General features: G+C 38.3%; 1 protein-coding gene and 1 long non-coding RNA gene across 4 annotated transcripts in view; one reads left to right on the plus strand and one right to left on the minus strand.

Moving 5' to 3' along the window:
* Positions 1-13,094, minus strand: part of LOC139803409 (uncharacterized) — a 52,705-nt gene that overhangs the window by 12,627 nt on the left and 26,984 nt on the right. The window lies entirely within an intron of this gene.
* Positions 1-13,094, plus strand: part of LOC139803406 (protein-glutamine gamma-glutamyltransferase E-like) — a 16,824-nt gene continuing 3,730 nt past the window's right edge. Inside the window, exons 1-10 of the mRNA XM_071759541.1 lie at positions 1-502; positions 1,480-1,591; positions 3,798-3,971; positions 4,161-4,400; positions 8,114-8,232; positions 8,981-9,109; positions 9,266-9,446; positions 9,683-9,818; positions 11,635-11,738; positions 11,829-12,071. Coding sequence (XP_071615642.1) covers positions 1,585-1,591; positions 3,798-3,971; positions 4,161-4,400; positions 8,114-8,232; positions 8,981-9,109; positions 9,266-9,446; positions 9,683-9,818; positions 11,635-11,738; positions 11,829-12,071 — 1,333 coding nt within the window. The 5' untranslated portion in view covers positions 1-502; positions 1,480-1,584. The remainder of the gene's footprint in view (positions 503-1,479; positions 1,592-3,797; positions 3,972-4,160; positions 4,401-8,113; positions 8,233-8,980; positions 9,110-9,265; positions 9,447-9,682; positions 9,819-11,634; positions 11,739-11,828; positions 12,072-13,094) is intronic.

Consider the following 13,094-nt stretch of genomic DNA (forward strand, 5'->3'; position numbering starts at 1 on the left):
GCTGATGCTTTGCTGTGGTGAAGGTGTGAACTGGCAGGTGCCAGGTTGAGATGTAGGCCACTCTGAGAGAGAGGTTCTGGTGGCTTGGTGCACGCTGCTGAGGGTGTGTCATACAGAGGTAAAGGAGGTGGTTGCAGCTGAGACAGAAAAAGTGTTCTGAGATATAATTACTTCTGTGAGTAGCAAGGAAGAAGAAAGGAAATAGTCATATCCCAGCAAGAGCAATGTGTAACATCTTAAGCAATCACTGTAAGTACTGAACGCCTGAACTTAAGAACTGGTCGATGCGGTTTGTCACTAGAGCTGCGTGTGAAGATCAGGTAACACCAGAGGCTTGTGGCTCTTATGGTTTCCAAGGAATATGAATTAAGGAAAAGAGAAAAAGACCAACTAAAGTAGCTTTGAACAGCAATCAAAATCAATTTGAGGCGATTCCTGGAACAAGTTTTAACAGCTTGAAGATCCTTGAAACTTTCAAGAGGAAGGACCTCTGAATCATAACGTAAGTGAAGATACGCCTTACCAGATATTCTACTGCCAAACTCAAGAATTTTTAGTGTTTCTCTTTCAGGACAAGGTTAGCATGGTGGCATGTAAATAAGTACTACTTTCATCTTTGCGGTAACAACAAAAATTTTCTCAAAAAGATGCAGAAAGCCAATGTTTTTGTAAAAATCAATCTTAGAAATAGCTGTTGGAGGTTAATTTCTCCTTCTTTTTAAGTTTGGCTGGGGTTTTTTCTTTGTAATTTAACACTCGATTATTTTGGTTTTTTTAAGTCTTTACTGAGTGCTAAAGCACCATTAAGTAGAGCTGCAGAATCTTTATCTCCCAACAACATCACTTCGTTATCTGGACACCTTTAAGCAATGGTATAAAACCAAAAAGAAATATATTCACAGTTGTAAAGATAGACAGTCTTAGAGTTCGCTCCGCTGAAAACTAACTACTTGAGGTTAATAGCTTGGGTATTCTTTTTGAACTAAAACTTTTGCTGAAATAGTAGCATGGGGCTGGCTAACAGAAGAGGTAAACAGACATTTGTTCCCAATTAGAGTGAAATAATTTGAGACTCAGGAAATCCCCCAAAACTAACTCACAGCTGTTAAACAAAACCAGAAGTGACATTAACCAATATGGAAGGTAAGTAATCAGGAAATGCTTCTTTTTCCTTCCTATGGCTTTTACATCCCACCATACTCCTTGTTTCCTCATCCCTAAAGATAACTAATTCATGGCACACCTATTATCCTTCGTAGGAAGTTCTTATATTGGGATTCAAGAGAATGCATTTCCTCTGAGTAAATAATTTTGGTATCTCCTCCCATAATTACACCCACGTTGAGCAGAGACATTGGCATTAGACATTAGCATTAGACATTAGACATACATATATTATAGGAACTAGTTAATTCTTTTGACAAGTCTACAGGTATTAATAACAACTGCTAAGTACCTCTCCCTTCTCTCAAATTTCAGCTGATAGCACAAAGATTGATGGGGTTTTTCCTTTTATGATTAATGTGCCTTGGACATCCTTAAGAACAAAGCAGAAGTTGTATTCGATTCTCATAAGCTGGGGGAATGGCAGGTGAGTTCTGCGTGTCATTTGCTTCCCTTCAGCAGGTATGTTATTCTGGACTGTCCTTAAGATATTTGCCCTGTGGGCATCCACTGAGACTTCTTATCTCCAGGAAATTTTATATTGTAATTTGTTCTTATACTTCATTTTCCAAGCTTAATTGTTGTTAAGATCTGTTTGAGAATAATTTTTTAGCTAAACAGAAAACTGGGGGGGGGGGGGGGGGAGGGAATAACAGAAATTCCTATTACTTCAAAGGTACTGCGTAGTACTCCATCTAAAACCCCTTATTTTTTAAATGCTATTTCAGGATGTGTTATGTTTTTTTAACAAAATTCATGTAATCCATGCTAACCATGGAGACTATAGATGGGAATTAAAAAATAGATTAAAATCCTACCAAAGGAAGCCAGTAATAATAATATCTCTGCTTTTTAGAGTTTAAGATCATTACTAAACCAGGGAATTGCAAATCAGGGTTCTCTCTTCTTTAATGATGAAACAAACATTTTTCAACTCGTTTTTTAAATGTTGCTTTGCAGGGAAAACGACGGCCTACCACAGTTCATTGTTGTCCCAGACAGTCATGTTAAAGACTCTCTTTTTTAGCCCATCAGTGCTTACTCACATTACTTTTCTGTGGTCTTATACTACATAGAAAAGAAAAACCTTCCTTTAATTTTATTATGGTACTTATTTGCAGAAGTTAGACTTTACTTTTACTTCTTCAAAGACTGTATGTCAACTGTGATTTAATACACAGCTGTACTGTTTCAGATCTGACTTACAATTTTATTGCTATGCTCTATGGTATGAGATAGACTTGGAAGCTTCCTTGATGATCCTTGTCACAATAGTACATGGTGCCACAAGTCTTACTTAATTTGTCCTTTCCATTCCACTCATTTTTTTCTGTTACTGTTTTCTTTTGAATTCCTTTTAAAATGGTGGTGTCCCCTCATCCTGTCCCTCTCCCCACCTCCCACTGCATTTATGATATTAGCATTAATAAAAGTGATTCATAAGAACCTTCACTAACGTACTTGCCCTGAGCATTTGCCAAAAACTTGCAAGACAATGCTCCAGGTATGCTCTGTGGAGTCGCATAGGGCAGACAGAAATAGAGAACAGTGCCTCTTAGAGCTCCTGAAGACCGCATAATTGCTCAAATTTGAGCACGGCAATATAACACGAAGTACAAAAGAGAGAACAATCTTGCAAGAAAGATCATACACATAGTCACTTGCCAAAAAGTAGTTTAGTCTTTTGCCTTTTAATGTGGCAAGAGCCATTTTATGGGTTTTAAACCACATAGCATAATAACAAACACATTGTAAAGTCACCAGACTTCCTCTAGGACATGAAAGTAGTGCTTATTAGAACAGGAATCCAGTGGTCCAGTTATCACTTTGCACACAACTAAATTCAGATTGATTTCTTTGTCAAAAGCTCGTACTTAGGTGCTCAAGTAGGTCTTGTTCATGCATATAAGACAGATCATTTATCACTATGCATCTTTCCCTACTCTAGGCCATATGGCATCAGGATATAAGCAGGAAAAGTAAGATGTCCTAATAGCCATTTTTGGGATCCTAAAAATGTTTATGTTCATAGAACCATTTTGGTTGGAATAGACCTTTAGGATCATCAAGTCCATCCAACTTGATGGACAGTGTGCTTGGTTAACAGCACACTGCCAAGTACACCATGTTCCTAAGCACCCCATCTTCACATCTTTTAAATATCCCCAGGGAGAGTGACTTACTTCCCTGAGCAGCCTGTTCCGGTGCCCAACGACTCTTTTAGTAAAGAATTTTTTTTTAATATCCAATCTAAGCCTCCCTGGCATTTCTCTTGTTATACTATTCTCTTGTTCTACCATTTTCTCTTGTTCTACTGCTTGGCCACTTTTTTGGCGCTGACAATTAAATTATACTGATTTGTCACAGTAATTTTTTTTTCCCCAAGTCCAGTGATAAAACATCATCCAGCCCAGTGAAGGAAGTCTCTAAGTCCTCAGTGTATGGCAGCCCTGTAACAAAACACAAGCAAAACTTTCTATTATTGACCACTATACTTAACTTAATGGAGCACCTGCTTTTCAGCTGCCCTTCGCCTGGTAAAAGATAACTGCTCTTGGCAGCCTCAGCATGTCACTTACAAGAAAATTACTACTTTTCTTGTGGGCTGCATCTTCATGTCTTCTATTTTACAGATCTAACACCAACGCATATCAGCTGGCAGCCATCAGTAAATGCAGGCATGCACCATACTGACAAATATGCCAATACTGAGCTGACCGTGAGGCGAGGGCAAGCCTTCACTATTACCCTGTACTTCAATAGACCACAGCAAACTGGGGAGAGCCTAGCATTTGTCACTGAAACAGGTAACACTCCCTTAGCTTAATCCACGTATTCATAGAAATGTTATCTGTAACCCCTTGTAGTTCTTCCATTTCTCTATTTAGAGCTGCCATTTTTCTACCTGTATTTTTAACACTTCCCTCCCCCCTGCAATGTGCTTATTTCAAGTGTGAGGCTAATGCTGAAAATACATTGTACCTTCTTTCCGGCAGGACCATATCCCTCAGAATCTCATCGTACTAAGGCTGTATTTAAACTCTCTGAGGGGGGAGAAAGTGGCTGGAGTGCTGTCCAAGGACCCAGCGAGTCTGGCTATATGAACTTTACAATATCCAGCCCAGCTAATGCTGTCATTGGGCGATACAATCTCACCTTCCAGGTAACCTCAGGAAACAAGATCTTCTCCAGATTCCTTGGGCAGTTTGTGTTACTCTTCAACCCTTGGTGCCCAGGTAGGTACTAATGCCTTCATTCAGTTACTTTTGAAAGTAACTGATCTATTTCCCTTCATATCTGCACAGTGAGCTTGCTTCTTCAAGCTCTCGTTGGGTTTCTACCAACAGCAATCTCAGCTACCTCTTCAGAGATCTGGTTTTCCTACATTAGGAAACTGCTGCAACCCACACACCTTTTTATCCTAATCAAATATGCTATACAGGGTGATAGAACACTATTTCTTAAGGACTGAGCAGATCACTTTTTCAGCAGATGAGGGCTGACAGACTTTCCCAGAGTACATATACTTCTCAGAGCTTGAAGCAAGCACACATTAAGGTAATTGACTTGCACCTAAATCAAAGCAAGACTGCTCTTGTAGATGTTAACTGCAAAGACAATAGAGCTCAACTAACTTTACAAAAACTGATAGGGCTAGTATGAAGATCTGTCATTCCCCAAGTCTCTCATCATGGGTTTAAAAGGGACATCTCTTGACACTCCATTTTTTGTTTCTGCACCCTCAGCATGTTGTAGAAGAAATGCAAACTCCTAAACTTGGATTCTGCAAATATACAATAGCCTAGAAACCTAGATTAGCATTAAAATATACCACTTCAGAGATAAGGGACCCCTCAGCCAGCCAAACAACTAAACAGTTTATAAAAGAAGAGAGAAGTAACCACAATTACCCACTATTTTCTTCCATGACCATGTTAGTCAAGGGCAAGTAATAAATATGTCAGAAACTGAGATGTTAAAAAGCTGCTTATTAGCTCAGCATGCCTTGGAAGACAGAAACAACAACAGAGGTATGCTCAGGAAATTCAGACTGTCTCTGCACATACAGTCCTCAGGGAAAAACCTTCCCAGAACGAAAAAACAGTTGCCATGCAGTGCAGGGACCTATATATTTGACAGCTGCTGAACTGGAACACCAGAGCAGCAGTGGTACACACAAAATTTGACAAATTCATCTCGGATGAAAACTGAGAAAAATTAAGCTGTGCCATTCCAGTTTAAAACCAATGATTTTGCAGAAGAGCCCTCCAGATTTATCAGACAATGAAATGAGCACTGCCAAAAAAGAGAGCAGCCTTAAAGTCAGATGCTGCTGAATAAACTTGTGAGAGTGGAACAGCTCCTGAATCCTGACAAAGAGCAACAGATTCAGTCAGAGGGTATTGTTACCACTATACTGACATGTCACAGCAGAAGAGAAATTGAAAATTTATTTTATCAGAAAAGGATCAAGTCTCTAGGTACAGTTCAACATGGGAGGTTACTCATTAAGTTAAAAAAAACCCAGAAATTCTTTAATAAACTGTAATATCAATAAAGAACTAAAAAATAAATAGTCAGGACTAGAGATGAGAGGAGGAGCACTGGGCTGGAGAAAAGCTATGGTTCATTGCTTCTTAATGTCAGCTTATCAAATTCGGCACTGTCCATAGAAAGATGGGCTGGAATACCACGTGGAACTGTTTGACTTTAGAGGCTGCAGTAGTTAAGATGGGAGAAGATATAATAATACAAAAAGACCGTATGTTTAGGGAGAATTAACAATAATTTTGGTGGCAGAGTTACCAGCTGAAAATCATGACAACTGTGTAAGCATTTGTTGTTTTAAGAATTATAACCAAAGTGAAATGGCCCTGAAAAAGGCAAATGCAATCTTAAGCTGTAAAAGAGGAAACAGCTACTCAAATCTCTTTGCAATTTTCTTTCAGTTAATCTTTCCTGAACAGACATTATGAATTCGTACTTGTTGGGTGAATGGTTACTAGGATAACCGAACACTTAAAAAGCCTTTTGGACAAGACAAAAACTTCTAGTTCAGCAAGCTGAAAGCTCTTAATTTCACAGGTTGTGCATCTGAAACTGGACACAGAAAATACTTATCTTACAAAATGGTAATAAACAAATAAGCTTATTAATGCACAAATGTATGTTTCAAACCTGTGGATAACACAGAATTGATGGTTTAGCATTAATAAAGTCTCTTAAGGACATTTAAAGAGCAACCCAAGATACTTGCAAGCCAGCCTCTGATAATAATGCATTGTATCCTAATGATATTGAAGGAATGTACAATTAGCTACTAGAATACAGAGTGCTAATCATGGATTAAACAAACAGTCATACACTGCTTATCCATAGCTCACAAGTAAATATGTCAATGGTAAATCTTTAGGGGATAAAAGGATATGTATGCTTGATAATTTTGTATAAAGTACTTTCTTCCCTAAATGTCTAGTACTTGACACCTGTTTCTGCAGCAAAGATTATATGAAGAAATTACCAGAAATATACCTATGTTAGAAAGTGTACTGGGATAGTGATTAAAAACTACCAACAGAAACTTGCATCTTGTTTGTTTCTCATTATGCGAGGATAAACTTTAACTTCAGAATGAGAAGACAGAACATATAACAACTTTGTAATTTAGTATTAAAAGGCATTAATTTAGTGACAGACTAGTCTATAGTTGTCTGTCGTCCTTCTATATTGTCAAAAAAGAGAACTAATATGGCTGATGGCAAGTTTTTTCTCCTTCTGTGCTGAAAGTTACAAAAGAAGAAAGTTGTTACTATTTAGTCATACTTGAAGAGATTTGTTACAGGGTTTTTTTTTTCCTCCTTGTAAACCAATGCTAATTTTGCTCTGAGTTATTGATTGGAATAGTATTATTATAAAAAAGTGCAAGTATACTTAAAGAACTGGCTATAGAAAATTATAACTGAGAGCACGTAAGCCTTATAAAACAGATGTTTTTCAAGTGATTACAGAAGGGCCTTCCAAGTTGCTCAGAATCATAAGCTCATTAGGACTACAAGTATTCTCCAGGCCCATGCTGTCCAAAAATCTTGGGAATAAATGATGATGTGTTTTTTTTTAAAGTGTGGAGACCCACCACAAAAACTTAATTCATGTTACATAATGTTAAAATAAATTATACAATCTTTTTATTAGCAGGAAGAGATGCGAAGTTCCTATAAAAAGATACAGAAGTTGATTCAACGAAATAGAAAAGCTGATTTTTATATGTAGTTCCTGAAATCCTGAAGCTTTCCGAAAATAATTTTAAACATTACGAAATTAAACATGAAGCTAAGTAGATATGGCTACCTAAAGTGATCAAAACAATCCAGTGCTTTCATAGCAGCTATATACTACTATGAAGTATACAGACTACAGAAACCAACAAGTTCACAAGGAAATCCAAGTGAATGCTTGAGTAGAGTATCCTAATAGTATTCCTGATAGCACTTTGGATAGTAAAAGAGATCTACATTCAGGAATCTTAAAATAAGACAAGTATGACTGAGAAACTGTCATCTGTGTGATACCTTTCAATTATACTCTGAACTACCCTGAATAAGCAGAAAAATACAGTGAGCTAACCCTGACTTTTCTCCATCTTCCACAAAAAAATACAATGGACAGATAGGGGCCACTTAGATAATACACAAAGGCTATACTAAAATTAGGGAACAACATTGAAGTCATATAACATGGATTGTCCTATTTTCCCCTTTCTCCCACCCCACCAACTATATACACAATAGAAGGCATTTTCACTTACCTATACACGTTCAAAGAGCTTTAACAACGCAGTTCCCAAACAGTAGTTTTCCCTGGGCTAAATCAAGTTACAAGTGCTTCGTAAGATTGCAAGCATTCTCAGCTTACACTCTCAGTGTAAAAGCATATCCAACATTATTTTCAGGTGATGCTGTTTACATGACTAATGAAAATGAGAGACAAGAGTATGTTCTAAATGAAAACGGAATCATCTTTGTGGGCAATGCAAAATACATTGAAGCCAGAGGATGGTACTATGGACAGGTAAGCCATAAGGAATTAATTTGGACTCTTATTCAAAAGCATTTTCTCTTTATCATTATTTGCCTCTCTGATAGGTCTGACTGCATGGAAAGGGAACAAATCTGGCTGGCCTTACTTGTGGCTTGCTCACATACCTAATAGGATTTTGGTGTGGGGGATGGGTTAGCACAGTACTGCAGCTAGGACTGGCTTGCACATGGGCTTGAAGCTCATGGTACAAGCGTGGACCTTGTCTGTGATCAAAGCATCCACAGTGCTTGTGGCTCTACTTGTGTGGCTCCAACACACTCTGATCTTTGTATTGCACTTACAACTGACATAGACATTGAATGGTTTGGGTTGGAAGGAGCCTTCAAAGATCATTTGGTATGATCTCCCTGCAATGTGCAGGAACATCTTCAACTAGACTGAGTTGCTTCAAGTCCCGTCCAACCTGACCTTGAATGTTTCCCGGAATATAATTCAAGAGAATCTTGTAGCTGCAGTCGAATAAGCTTGCCCGTTTTAGTTTAACTACAGTCATCGCTTCTGATGGCAGAAGGCATCCTGCCAGATTTTGCTTTATTTAGTTAGCACTGTCTTTAGCCAATATTGCAGTATGAACTGCACACACTAGCGCAGTCTTTATGCCACACAATCCCTACCACCTTTGGACTGGAATATCTTAAAATGAGAAACTGCAGCAGACTAACACCCAAGTCTGCTTGTGAAACTGCTTTCTTAAAAACTTTATCTTATCTGATCACAGTTTCAAGATCACCTTCTAAACATCTGTCTCACCATGCTTGATCTGAGCCTATACTATCGCCAGGACCCAGCCACTGATGTATCCCGACGAGGAGATCCTAAATATGTAGGCCGAGTAATCAGTTCCATGGTAAGAGATGGACAACAATCTTAGTTCTACATGCTTAAGCAGAAAGTTTCAGTCATACCACTGAGGCTTAAGTCACCTGTAAGATGTGTAATTAACTAGACATAGTGTGTTTCACACAGTTGAATCTGTGCACTCTGTCCCTTGGGCTATTTTTAGATCAATGGAAATGATAATGATAATGGAGTTCTCCTTGGAAAGTGGCAAGGAAGTTTCCATTCACATGAGAATCCATCCAGATGGGATGGCAGCGTGGTAATCCTTCAGAAATGGCGTCAGGACAACTACAAGCCAGTTCAGTATGGCCAGTGTTGGGTTTTTGCAGGTGTGATGTGTACAGGTAAGCTTTAGGAATACATGACTGTGGTGAAATAAAGGCATTTGTGATCTCTGTTTTTATCAGAACTACAAAGCAATTAATTCTACAAGAGGAACAGAGCTCTGAAGACTGAATGCTGAAGAATCACAAAAAAATTTAAACACTTGTTTCTCAGTTTTTCTGTAATCTTTGAACAAAAGTTGTGTGTGGTTTTTGTTTGTGTTTGATTTATTTATTTTTTTAATATATATTTTCAGTTCTCAGGTGCTTGGGAATTCCAACTCGTTTGATTTCAAATTTTAACTCTGCCCATGATGTGGATAGAAACCTGAGTATTGATAAGTACTATGACAGCTCTGGAAAAAGTCTCAATATTGGCAAGGATTCCACATGGTAAATATAGTATTTTGCATCTCACCAATAATTAGGATTTATGAGACAAAAGCATGAACCCTAATAGTACAAAAGCAAATCAGTGGACAAAATTTAATACAATTATCTAAAACTGTATTAGATGTCCACTTGGAAAGAAAACATATGATTTGCAAACAACCAAACAACCAAGTTTCTTGCAGTCCCTGACCTCAAACAAGTTACAACTTTCTTCAAATATTCTAAACTTAGTTTCCAGTGACAATGTACCAGTATCCAAGGCACTTTTAATAATCGACACCTAACAAGTCTGTTCCTGATAAGGCAGCTGCGTACCGCACATGCTCTTAACATCCATAACTTTTTCTCACCACACACGCAAGGCCTGGGTTTCTCAGCTTGCCCTGTCATCCTCTTCCAGCTAGATGGGAGGCTCCCCAAGAAGTTTTCTAGTACTCTTTTAGCTAGACCTACCCTTTATGGGACACTGCAAAAGAGAGCAATTAAAACCAATCTCCAGACTTAGTTATAGGGCACTGCAATCCAGTGCAACTGATCAGTGATTACCAATCAAACACCACAATGTAAATAGCCAAAGAAATATGATATTCTTTAAATAGTAACATTTTAGACCTTAGTTGCCCTCCAGTTTTAATATCTTCAGTCTGCAGCCACTTCACTTCTTAGAAAAGGAACTAATTATGCCCAAGGCTATATCATATAGATCAGTCTCTATATGCACAAGGCTTTGCCAAAAGTACCTACTGAGTATGCTTCCTTTCACCAAGTGTATGGGGTTGAAGACTATGGGAAATCCTTCACCTCTTCAACTGTTTAGAAGTAAGTACTAGTCTCTGAACAAAATTCAGCCGACAAATCTTCTCCGTGTCTTCCTATGGTTTAAATTTTACCAATCTTTTGTGCTTTCCCTTCAGAATTGGTGGAACTCAATACCATTGGAAGCTATTGGGAAAAAAAAAAGCTATAAATAATTTTTAAACAGGACAAGGAAATTCATAAAGAATGAGATGGCTAGCGACCCTTAAACTCAGTAGACTCAATGTAAATAATTGAGAAACTCCTTAACACCGACTGCTAGAGATGGCAGAGCATATCAGGGGAAGGGTCACACTATTCACACACTGTTCTTACCTCTTTTCTAAATATCTACTGCTGCACTACTACAGATGGACTACTGGACTTTATGAGCACTTAATTTGACACGGTATAGCTATTTTATAGATACTTTAAGTTTCTATTTAAACAAAGAATTTCCCACATCTGAAGGTTACTGAACCCAATCATCAAACGTTGCCTATATCCAAGGTTTCAATCTCTCATAGTCCATATTGCTCCCAAATTAAGCTGATGACCTCTATATTCTCTCCCTCCCCACCCTGAGGTCTACACATCAAAAGCAGGCACTAAATCTGTCCGTTGAAAGGGATGGTCAGTCGCTGTAGCTAGACAGCTTGTGTAACATCTTGGAGAATCTTGAAAACAAAAAATCCCCTACTCCTTTCAAATTTAAGTTTGTATGTCTCTATATTACTACGCTTTCTATACACTGTTTACAGGAATTACAGAATCACAGAATTATTGAGTCTGGAAAAGTCTCCCATATGATGATGTTCAGCCTATGATCTAACACCACCACATCACCTAGACCATGGCACTAATCACCGGCTAGTTCATGGCATCCAGTCTTTCCTTAAACACCTACAGGGATGGTGATTCCACCACTTCCCTGGGCAGTCCATTCCAATGCTGGATCACACTCTCCATGAGGAAGTGCTTTCTGATATCTAAATACTCTGATATTGTTCTTCATCTCCAGGGACTATCATGTCTGGAATGAAAGCTGGTTCATTCGCCCAGACCTGGGAACATCATACAACGGATGGCAGGTTTTAGATGCGACTCCGCAAGAACAAAGCAAAGGTAACAGTTTAAGTTCTTGGCATGACTTAACATTCCTTATCCAAAGTGAGCATAACTAATAAAGTTTAATATGTTTTTTTCATGTTTTAGGATTATTTCAGTGTGGCCCTGCATCTGTCATAGCTATCAAAGAAGGTGATGTAGACTTGGATTATGACACTTTATTTGTGTATACGGAGGTGAATGCTGATTGCAACAGGTGGATTGTATACAATGATGGAACTAAGAAAAGAGTTTATTGTGACACTGAAATAATTGGCAGGTCTATCAGCACCAAAGCTGTGGGCAGCAATTCCCGTGTGGATGTCACCTATAACTACAAATATCCAGAAGGTAAAGGAATTATCAAAAATTATCTCCTTGTTATCACACCTTCTACTGAGCTCTCAATGCTAGGAATCTAGAATGGGTTTTGTTTGAGCATCTCTCCCCATCCCTCAGAAAATACTTCTGGCCAGTATCCTCAGAATACTTTCTTAATACAACAGGTACTGTATTTCTGGTTTTGTGTATTTGGTTGTTTCCTTATTAAAGACACGAAATATACTTTAGTCCCTTACACAGAAGTACGAAATGTAATATACATAAAAAGCAGGGCTATAAAATACATCTTACAACCCAAGTCAGACAAATTCTGAGGCTGTCATACCAAAAACCTTAAAACTGAATCTATTATGCATCACAAACTATGCACAGGTCTGTGTTACAGAAGGCTATGGATTAATAAGTACTGGTTTTCCAGAATATCTGGCAGAGGGAGTGTGGAAACAATCAAACCACTAATCCAAAGCCTTAAACTTCTTTCTTGATGTGTCCAGTCTAACTCATCCTTCCTTCTGGAGATCCCATCACATCCTGCTCCCATGGGAAGTGACTCAGTCTCCTTCTCTGACTGCATACATACGCAGAGTTAGGCTCCCTCATGTTCCTGCTCTGACATCCAGCCATCAGCTACCCAGCCATTCCATTATGTTTGCACTACTGGTGGACTCAGTCCCAACAGATCAGATTCTGGAAATGAAACTACTAGGAAACAGTACAGATTAAGTGCTGTTCATCTGTACTTAGCTACATAAAGTAGCAAAGGTTAAGAACTGCATAGCCATATGTTTGCAGGATTATTTTTATCCCCCCTGAAAACTTAGCTATGCCTTTAGCACAACCACATTTAACACGGTGGCTGGGCATGATCTGATTAGCAAAGTAACACTCAACACATTACTGCGTGTTCTAACTGAAGAAAAAGAAGTCTTACATCATAAATATATACAAATGCATTATATTTCATTTTTGTGACTTATTTACCTTATTACAGTGTATGTATTATTTTCTGATGAAAAACCTGAACAGAAGCTA

The sequence above is a fragment of the Heliangelus exortis genome, chromosome 16, assembly GCF_036169615.1.
Source record: "Heliangelus exortis chromosome 16, bHelExo1.hap1, whole genome shotgun sequence".
Taxonomy (NCBI): Eukaryota; Metazoa; Chordata; class Aves; order Apodiformes; family Trochilidae; genus Heliangelus; species Heliangelus exortis.